We start from the raw sequence: 10,200 nt of genomic DNA on the forward strand, positions 1-10,200 counted from the left end.
GGTGTGTCTGGTGGAGAACGTAAGCGTGTGACCACGGGCGAGATGGAGTTCGGCAACAAGTACGTCATGATGATGGACGAGATCAGTACAGGTCTGGACAGTGCCGCCACCTTCGACATTATCACCACGCAGCGCAGTATCGCCAAGAAGTTCCGCAAGACGGTGGTGATCTCGTTGTTGCAGCCATCGCCCGAGGTGTTCGAGCTGTTCGACGACGTGGTGATCCTGAACGAGGGCCATGTCATGTATCACGGTCCGCGCGCTGAGGCCTTGGGCTACTTTGAGAGTCTGGGCTTCAAGTGTCCTCCACGTCGCGACGTCGCTGACTTCCTGCTGGATCTTGGAACCAGCAAACAGGTCCAGTACGAGGTACAAGTCGCCCCAGGCGTCTGTATCCCGCGTACGTCGAGTGAGTTCGCCGACGCCTTCACGCGCTCGTCCATCCATCACCAACTGCTCGTTGATCTCGAAAGTCCAGTCCACCCCGGTCTTGTGCATGACAAGGAGCTGCACATGAACGCACAGCCAGAATTCCACCAGAACTTCTGGGACAGCACCGCCTTACTCATGAAGCGACAGATGAGAGTCACACTGCGTGATTCGGCCGCGCTCGTCGGCCGCTTGGTCATGAACACCATCATGGGACTGCTGTATTCCAGTGTCTTCTACCAGGTCAACCCAACCAATGCACAGCTGGTCATGGGCGTCATCTTCGCGTCGGTTCTGTGTCTGTCGCTGGGTCAGTCCGCTCAGATCCCTACAGTCATGGCTGCACGTGAGGTCTTCTACAAGCAGCGCGGAGCCAACTTCTTCCGGACGGCGTCGTACGTGCTCTCGAGTTCCGCCAGTCAGCTGCCTCCGATCCTGTTGGAGAGTATCGTGTTCGGCTCCATCGTCTACTGGATGTGCGGCTTCGTGGACACCATCGGGGCCTTCATCCTGTTCATCCTGATGCTGTGCATCACCAACCTCGCCTTCACGGCCTTCTTCTTCTTCTTGGCCTCCGCCGCGCCGAATTTCAACGTGGCCAACCCCATTTCTAGTGTCTCGATCCTCTTCTTCATCCTGTTCGGAGGCTTCGTCATCACCAAGGAGCAGATCCCCGACTACCTCATCTGGATCTACTGGATCAACCCCATCGCTTGGTGTGTGCGCGCTCTGGCTGTGAACCAGTACAGCGACTCGACATTCGACACTTGTGTCTACGGCGACGTTAACTTCTGCGAAAGCTTCAACCAGACCGTCGGAGATTACTCGCTCAGTACTTTCGAGGTACCGTCGGAGAAATTCTGGCTCTGGTACGGCATTGTCTTCATGGCGGCCGCGTACATTTTCTTCATGTTCCTGTCGTACATTGCGCTGGAGTTCCACAGATACGAGAGTCCGGAGAATGTGACGCTCGACTCGGAGAGCAAGGACAATCCGTCGGACGACTACGGATTGATGAGCACTCCCCGGAGCTTGCCGAACGGAAGCGAGGCGGTGGTCTCAGTTGCCCCAGACAGCGAGAAACATTTCATCCCGGTTACTGTCGCATTCAAAGATCTCTGGTACACTGTTCCCGACCCGGCCAACCCCAAAGAAACCATCGACCTGCTCAAGGGTATCAGTGGATACGCTCTACCCGGTACGATCACCGCTCTCATGGGATCTTCGGGTGCTGGTAAGACCACACTCATGGACGTTATCGCTGGACGAAAGACTGGAGGCAAGATCACCGGCCAGATCCTGCTGAATGGCCACCCGGCCACCGACCTCTCTATCCGTCGATCCACGGGTTACTGTGAGCAGATGGACATTCACTCCGAGTCGGCTACCATCCGTGAGGCGCTCACGTTCAGCGCGTTCCTGCGTCAGGGAGCCGATGTGCCCGATAGCTTCAAGTATGACTCGGTGAACGAGTGTTTGGAGTTGTTAGACTTGCACCCGATCGCCGACCAGATCATCCGTGGCAGCTCCGTGGAGCAGATGAAGCGATTGACAATTGGCGTGGAGCTGGCAGCTCAACCGAGTGTGCTGTTCTTGGACGAGCCGACGAGTGGACTTGACGCTCGCTCTGCCAAGCTTATCATGGACGGTGTGCGCAAGGTGGCGAACACAGGACGTACGGTGGTGTGTACGATCCACCAGCCGTCGAGTGAAGTGTTCAGTGTTTTCGACAGTCTGCTGTTGCTGAAGCGTGGAGGTGAGACGGTGTTTGCTGGTGAACTGGGTAAGAACGCCAGTAAGATGATCTCGTACTTCGAGTCAATCGACGGCGTGGCAAAGCTAGAGGACAACTACAACCCTGCGACGTGGATGCTAGAGGTGATCGGTGCCGGCGTCGGCAACAGCAACGGCGACAAGACAGACTTCGTGAAGATCTTCCAGGCCAGTAAACACTTTGAATTCTTGCAGTCGAATCTCGATCGCGAGGGTGTGACGCGTCCGTCCCCGGACTTGCCTGAGCTGACCTACGGCGAAAAACGTGCTGCGACCGAGATGGTCCAGATGAAGTTCCTACTGCAGCGCTTTTTCAACATGTACTGGCGCACGGCTTCGTTCAACTTGACCCGATTCTTCGTGTCGTTGGTGCTGGGTCTCGTCTTCGGTATCACGTACGTCGGTGCCGAGTACACTTCGTACTCGGGCATCAACTCGGGGATGGGCATGATGTACCTGGCCGTTGGGTTCCTCGGCATCGGGTCGTTCAACAGCGCCTTGCCCATCGCTTCACAAGAACGAGCGGTCTTTTATCGTGAGCGAGCAGCACAGACGTACAACGCGTTCTGGTACTTCTTCGGCTCCAGTGTGGCCGAGATCCCGTACACGTTCCTGGCAGTGATGCTGTTCATGGCCACGTTCTACCCCATGGTGGGCTTCACTGGCTTTGGAGCCTTCCTCACGTTCTGGCTCACCGTGTCGCTGCACGTACTACTGCAGGCGTACATCGGTGAGTTCCTCGTCTTCCTGTTGCCGAACGTGGAGGTGGCACAGATTCTGGGGATGCTCATGGCGCTGATCTTCCTCCTGTTCATGGGCTTCAGTCCTCCGGCCGGAGACCTCCCGACGGGCTACAAGTGGCTGTACCACATCACGCCGCAGAAATACACGCTCGCCGCCATGTCCACGATTGTGTTTGGTGACTGTCCTAGTGACGGCGATGGAAGCGACGTTGGATGCAAGCACATGACGAACGTCCCGCCGTCGCTCCCGTCGGATCTCACCGTAAAGGAGTACCTGGAAGACGTCTTCCTCATGAAGCACAGCCAGATCTGGCGCAACTGCGCCATCGTGCTGGCGTTCCTGGTCTTCTTCCGTGTGCTCACGCTTCTGGCCATGCGCTTCGTGAATCATCAGAAGCGGTAATTTTTCCTGCAAGTCGAATACATTTCAAATTGTTTTTGCCTCCGAATTTAATCTGAAGACATTTCAATGATATTTTTACATTCCGAATTTAAGCACGGGCTTCATTAATGTCATATTTTGTGAAAACATGTATTTTTTGATGAAGGTTTTTCTTGGCCTAAATTATGTCGCACAGTTATTTTTCCGTTTCTGATTTTTCGTGCATTTTGTAGTACCACGTCAAAGCTCTGTTCACTTGTGCATTGCTAACACTACTTACAGTTTCTCTTTATTTTATCTAATAGGTGTTCATCTACTCTCTTCGGCGGCGCTAGCTCCATTTGAGCGCTCTTCACTAGCACTAGACATTCCATTCTCCAGGTCAGCTGCCGATGTCCATGCGCAAGAGTCTGTGTCATCTTCTTGCTCCAGGAGCTGGTAACCGAAGCGAGGTGAAAAGCCAACAGCGACAATTGTCAATACGCCACCAAAGATCCAACACAGCACAGGCACGGATAGAACCCACACGTTGAACATATGAGGGTACAGGTAACACCCTCCGACGGCAGCCAAACGACTGACCCCAACAGCGTACCCCACTCCACGCCCGCGATGGGTTGTCGTGAAGTGTCCTGGGGTATACGCCAGAACACAACTCCAGCATGCAGACAGCAGAGCAGTCACCACGAAGGTAATGGCAGTGACTACCGCATGCGACCAAGTGACATAGCTCAATACAACCGAGAAGATAGTAACCAAAGTTGCAAAGATAGCGAAGCAGCGGTGAAAGCCGTACGAGTCCAACGCTGTTGCTGCTGCGACCGAACCAACCGTTTGAGCGATTTTCAGCCCACCAATGGTGCACCAGCTCGCAAAGACGTTGTAGCCACTGAGGCTGATAAGCGTAGGAACGTAGATGCCCAGTGTGTAGGACGACAAGGTCATAGCGATCCACAAGATCCACAGCACGAGCGTGGGGATCAACCGCTTGAGGAGCGGAGTCTTCGCCGATGACGATGATGGAGATTCCAGAGCAGACGTAAATTCGAGCTCTGTCTTCTGCGTGTTATCACCAGACGCCTGAATGCCGTGCAAGTGTTCGATCTTTTCCACAATAGCACAAGCTTCTTCCGTGCGTCCGACACTAGCCAGCCAACGCGGTGATTCTGGAACAGTGAAGCGCAACACTATTGCGTACAGCACAAGTCCACACGCGGCGAGATATGTAGTGCGCCATCCCAACCGTGGGGCCACAGCAAAAGCCAACGCTACACCGAACAAACCGCCAATCCCCGTGAACGCGTCGAGTAATGACACGACGCGTCCACTCATGGACCGAGGAGCCAATTCGCGAACCAGAACAACCGTCGAGGTGAGCTGTCCACCGAAGCCAAGACCAGTAACTATGCGACCGATAAGCAGCATGTACTCAACGTTCGCACGAGCCGACACTGCAAGGCCTCCCAACGAAAACACCATTGCAATCATAATTGCTATCCGACGACCAAACCGGTCTGCGATGTAGCCGAAGGTCGGGCCTCCGGCCATTGCCCCAATGAAGATGCTAGCCCCAAGGATTTTGAGAACTTGTGTGCCCATTCCGATATCGTTAGCAACTAGCACCCGCGTGAAGATGAGCAGGGCGAGTTCAGCCGCTTGAATTGCCCAGCTCACACCTGTAAGCAGCAATAGTCGAACGTAGAACCATGATAAACGAGTCTCGAGTGCATCCAGTCGAGCGTCAACGGAATGCAGAAGCTTGCGAGGTTGAACTGGAAGTGAGTTTTGCTGTGCAGTTGGCGACTCGACAGCTTGATACCTCATGGCAAAAAGTGGTTGTTGGTTGCTGGGATAAATTGATAACTGAAGAAACATAGCGATGCACTATGTTTGCAGGTACCGCGTCAACACAAACCAAGTCGGATCGTGCTGTTTACTGGACATGCTGGGGAGTCCTACACACACGCTGACAGCGTGGACAGTCCAGCAGACCTTCATCATCAAGTAAAGGGTTGTTGAGTCACGTGCTTTATCCGGGGTAGGTTAAACCCAATAGTAAAACCAAGTAATTCATGGCTTTTGATTTCGATTAGGTGTAGAGGCGTTCAAATTATGGCAACTCATGGATAACTTCCAGTGCCCAATAAAGTATTTTAACACCTTGTGGTGCTAACAGAAGCACAAGACGAGCGTTATTAAAACCGCTCTTGCTCCTGGGATTGCAATGTGCGAGCTGTGCGCACAGTCTTTTCTAACCGTAGGTGTTGGTTCAGCTTACAAGGGTTTTGGATTTAGGATGGATTTCACCCCCCTCTTCACAAAAATGTTGGCGGTAGATCTTGGAATTTAAATCGAACTGCGACAGATTTCACATCCGTGCAGGATCGCAGAGATGTTACTGTATTTCGAAGTCTACAAAGCCGCGCGTTCGCGCGGAACAGCTCAGAATGTTGACAAGAGGTGGTATTTAATATACTAACTTAGTATTGCTAATATGTGAAGACAAGGCACAGCGGGGTGATTTAATACTGTGTATCTAGAAAAGGAAAATACGTCCATCTACAGTAATACAGAGTCAAGCCTTAAAAAGGAAAACAAAGGGAAAAAATGTGTTGCTCAGTATTTTTTTTATTGTTTATGATCATAAAATTGTATAATAAAACAGTGGTGAGTGCATGCGCACAGAAGTACAGCAGTGCTGCTGCTAACGCGCTCTAGTAATAGCTTAATCTTGACGAAGAGCTTTCCTTTAGCCTTCAAACTTTCCATCTCTACAGTATTTAATAATGTTTATTAAATACATGTAATTTCATCGTCGAACAGTAGACGAGCTTGGAGGCCACACTCACGAAGAGCGGAATAGTTGTATTGATCGACGACGGCCATAGCTTAGAGCTGTGGCTCGCCCAGTGGTGGGTTGTGGTGGGTTTCTGAAAAATCAAAAACTGGCTAGTCGTGCTGCTTGATGTGGTTCACTCGTTCCTCTCCTCTGAAAACAGGCTTTCCTTGCACCGTCACGCTGCGGAAAACATACCGATCCATAGACTATATTCTCGCTTGTTGGTTAACTACATGTACTGTAGCGATCTGATATTGCTGCTACAATTAGATGATACACTTTGCATGTTGGTATGCCATGTAGGTAAACAACACTGAGAGGATAGCGACAAACATACACACTTGTATGCTGGGTAATAGAATTTTAAAAACCAGCCCATTCGAAGTATTTTTGCGGCGCAAAACTAATTTTCAATCTAAACGGGTCCCGTAGTACGATACTAGTAATATCATCGACTGATTCATTCTTTCTTGTGCAGCGACTCCTCAAGGAGTCGCTGCGCCTGCTTCGCATTTGAGAATCTGCCCGTGCTGCGGAATCAACAAGCAGACAACGAAGAAACTTGAGATCCCATGCGGTACTATAGCTACAGGGCTTGGTCGCTGTTCTAAAATTATGCATTACGGCAACATTGCGTTATAAAATATCCTTCGAAATGCCAACAAATGTATTATGTATACCAGGTACAAGACCACGCTTAACGTCATCATCTACTTCTTCTGGTGGTTCACAAAGCGCAGCGCCACAAGCGCTAGGACACGCGTGAGAACGATAATACCCACCACAATGCCGAAGTTCTTCCAGATCTCGCTGTGTTTCATGAGGAAAACGTCCTCAAGATAGGCCTTGACCGTCAAGTCCGAAGACAACGTCGGGGGTACTCCCGTCATGACCTGGCAGCCAATCTCCGAGCCGCCCTCGTCCGGGCAGTCACCGAATGCAATAGCCGCCACTAGAGCCAACGAGTATTTCTGAGGAGAAGCGTGGTACAGCCACTCGTAGCCGCCCGGAATTTGGCTTCCAGGTGGGTTGAAGCCGTTGAACAGGAAGAAGATTGACGCGAGTAGAATACCGAACACTTGAGCGACCTCCACGGTTGGCATCAGGTACGACATGAGTTGGCCGAAGTAGGCCTGCCACAGCACATGCAGTGACAAGTGCAGCCAGTAGGCCAGGAAGGGCATGACGCCAGTGAAGCCCACCATCGGGTAGTACGGAGCCATGAAAAGTAGAGTGCTGAAGCAGACGTACGGGATTTCCACCAGCGTCGAACCCACAAAGTACCACAACGCGTTGTACGTTTGGGACGCGCGTTCACGATAGAAAGCTAACCGGTCCTCCGAAGCGATCGGCATGACACTGGTGAACGCGATGAAGCCGATAAAACCAGTCGTGCAGAAGAGCATACCCATACCCGAGTTGATGCCGGCGTACGAAGTGTACTCCGCACTGACGTAGGTGACACCAAAGAGCAGACCAAGCGTAAACGCCAGGAAGAAGCGAGTCAAGTTATAGGAAGCCGTGCGCCAGTACATCCTGAAGAAGCGCTGGATCAGGAATCTGGCTTGGGTCATCTCAGTCGCAGCACGCTTGTCACTGTAGGTCAGCTCAGGCAAATCGGGGGACGGCCGAGTCACACCCTCGCGATCGAGATTCGACTGCAAGAACTGAAAGTGCTTGCTCGACTGGAAGACCTTCACAAAGTCTGTCTTGTCGCCGTTGCTGTTGCCCACACCGGCACCAATCACCTCGAGCATCCACGTCGCAGGGTTGTAGTTTTCCTCCAGCTTCGCTACACCGTCGATTGACTCAAAGTAAGCAATCATCTCGCTGGCGTTCTTACCCAGTTCACCAGCAAACACCGTCTCACCTCCACGCTTCAACAACAGCAGACTGTCGAAAACACTGAACACCTCACTCGACGGCTGGTGGATCGTGCACACCACCGTTCGACCAGTGTTCGCCACCTTGCGCACACCGTCCATGATAAGCTTGGCAGAGCGAGCGTCAAGTCCACTCGTCGGCTCGTCCAAGAACAGCACACTCGGTTGAGCTGCCAGCTCCACGCCAATTGTCAATCGCTTCATCTGCTCCACGGAGCTGCCACGGATGATCTGGTCGGCGATCGGGTGCAAGTCTAACAACTCCAAACACTCGTTCACCGAGTCATACTTGAAGCTATCGGGCACATCGGCTCCCTGACGCAGGAACGCGCTGAACGTGAGCGCCTCACGGATGGTAGCCGACTCGGAGTGAATGTCCATCTGCTCACAGTAACCCGTGGATCGACGGATAGAGAGGTCGGTGGCCGGGTGGCCATTCAGCAGGATCTGGCCGGTGATCTTGCCTCCAGTCTTTCGTCCAGCGATAACGTCCATGAGTGTGGTCTTACCAGCACCCGAAGATCCCATGAGAGCGGTGATCGTACCGGGTAGAGCGTATCCACTGATACCCTTGAGCAGGTCGATGGTTTCCTTGGGGTTGGCCGGGTCGGGAACGCTGTACCAGAGGTCCTTGAACGCTACGGTGACCGGGATGAAGTGCTTCTCCCGCGCAGGCGAGACAGAGACTACAGTCTCATCATCTGTAGGCGATCCACGAGGCGTACGCATTAGACCGTAGTCGTCCGTGGCATTACCCTTGTTCTCCGAATCAAGCGTCACATTCTCTGGACCCTCAAAGCGGTGGAACTCCAGCGCCATGTACGACATGAACATGAAGAGGACGTACGCTGCGGCCATGAAGACAATGCCATACCAGAGCCAGAACTTCTCAGTCGGCACCTCGAACGTTGTCAACGAGTACTCGCCCATGGTCATATTGAAGCTGGCGCAGTAATCAACACCTTCGAACACACACACATCAAACTTGGAGTCGGAGTACTGGTTCACTGCGAGCGCACGCACACCCCATGACATAGGGTTGAGCCAGTAAAGCCAGATGAAGTAGTCCGGAATTTGGTCTTTTGTGATCGTAAAGCCAGCAAAGAGGACGAATAGCAGAACGGAGACCATGGACAGCGGGTTGGCGACGTTCAGGTCAGGCGAAGCACACGACAGGAAGAAGAACCACGCGGTGAAAGCCAGGTTCGTCACGAACAGCATCAACTCGAACACGAGGTAAGCTTCGATAGTCGACACGTAGCCACACATCCAGTAGATGATCGAACCGAACACGGCACTTTCAATTGCAGCGACAGGGATCTGACTCACCGAGTTGGACAGCACGAACGACGCAGTGCGGAAGAAGTTGGATCGACGTTGCTTGTAGAACACTTCACGCGCTGCAATGAACGTCGGGATCTGAGCCTGTTGCCCCAGCGCCACGAACATGACAGCGTTGAAGATGATACCCATGACCAGTTGCGAGTTCGTCTCATCAAACTGGTAGAAGGTACTTGCGTACAGGAGACCCATCAAGATGACCATCACAGCTCTACCCATCAAGAAGGCAGTGTCACGCGATAGGAGCTTTAGCTGGCGCTGCACAACGTCTTTTGTGCTCTCCACGAAACCAAGGTGGAACTCTGGAACAGCCGCGAATTGCTTCTCGTTGTCTTCGAGTAAATTCGAGGGAATTGGGCCGTGAAGGTCGTCCATCATACGGCTGTAGATACGCGAACGCGTGAAGACGTCAGCGTACTCGCTGGCCGTGCGCGGGATACTACCAGACGGAATTGAGCTCACTTCGTACTGCGACTGCTTGTCAGTGCCCAAGTCCAGCAGGAAGTCGGCGACGTCGCGACGTGGAGGACACTTGAAGCCAAGGTTCTCGAAGTAGCTCAATGCGTCGGCGCGCGGACCGTGATACATCACACGACCCTCGTTCAGGATCACCACGTCGTCGAACAGGTCGAACACCTCGGGTGACGGCTGCAACAACGAGATCACTATCGTCTTGCGGAACTTCTTGGCGATACTGCGCTGCGTGGTAATAATGTCGAAGGTGGCGGCACTGTCCAGACCTGTACTGATCTCGTCCATCATCATGACGTACTTGTTGCCGAACTCCATCTCGCCCGTGGTCACACGCTT

General features: G+C 52.7%; 3 protein-coding genes across 3 annotated transcripts in view; 1 reads left to right on the forward strand and 2 right to left on the reverse strand.

Annotated features, from left to right (window-relative positions):
• PPTG_22525 (hypothetical protein) overlaps positions 1-3,348 on the forward strand; it is a gene marked incomplete at both ends in the record, with an annotated part of 5,393 nt that extends 2,045 nt beyond the window's left edge. The window contains one exon of the mRNA XM_008904768.1: positions 17-3,348. Within this exon, the coding sequence (XP_008903016.1) occupies positions 17-3,348 (3,332 nt within the window). The remainder of the gene's footprint in view (positions 1-16) is intronic.
• Positions 3,349-3,636: 288 nt separating this feature from the next.
• Positions 3,637-5,151, reverse strand: PPTG_09421 (hypothetical protein; the record flags this gene model as incomplete). The annotated part of the gene is made up of 1 exon (XM_008904418.1): positions 3,637-5,151. The coding sequence occupies one exon, from the start codon at positions 5,149-5,151 to the stop codon at positions 3,637-3,639; it is 1,515 nt and encodes a 504-aa protein (XP_008902666.1).
• Positions 5,152-6,814: 1,663 nt separating this feature from the next.
• PPTG_22526 (hypothetical protein) overlaps positions 6,815-10,200 on the reverse strand; it is a gene marked incomplete at its 5' end in the record, with an annotated part of 4,128 nt that continues 742 nt past the window's right edge. Inside the window, one exon of the mRNA XM_008904769.1 lies at positions 6,815-10,197. Within this exon, the coding sequence (XP_008903017.1) occupies positions 6,877-10,197 (3,321 nt within the window). The 3' untranslated portion in view covers positions 6,815-6,876. The remainder of the gene's footprint in view (positions 10,198-10,200) is intronic.

Source organism: Phytophthora parasitica, assembly GCF_000247585.1.
Source record: "Phytophthora parasitica INRA-310 unplaced genomic scaffold supercont2.18, whole genome shotgun sequence".
NCBI lineage: Eukaryota > Oomycota > Peronosporomycetes > Peronosporales > Peronosporaceae > Phytophthora > Phytophthora nicotianae.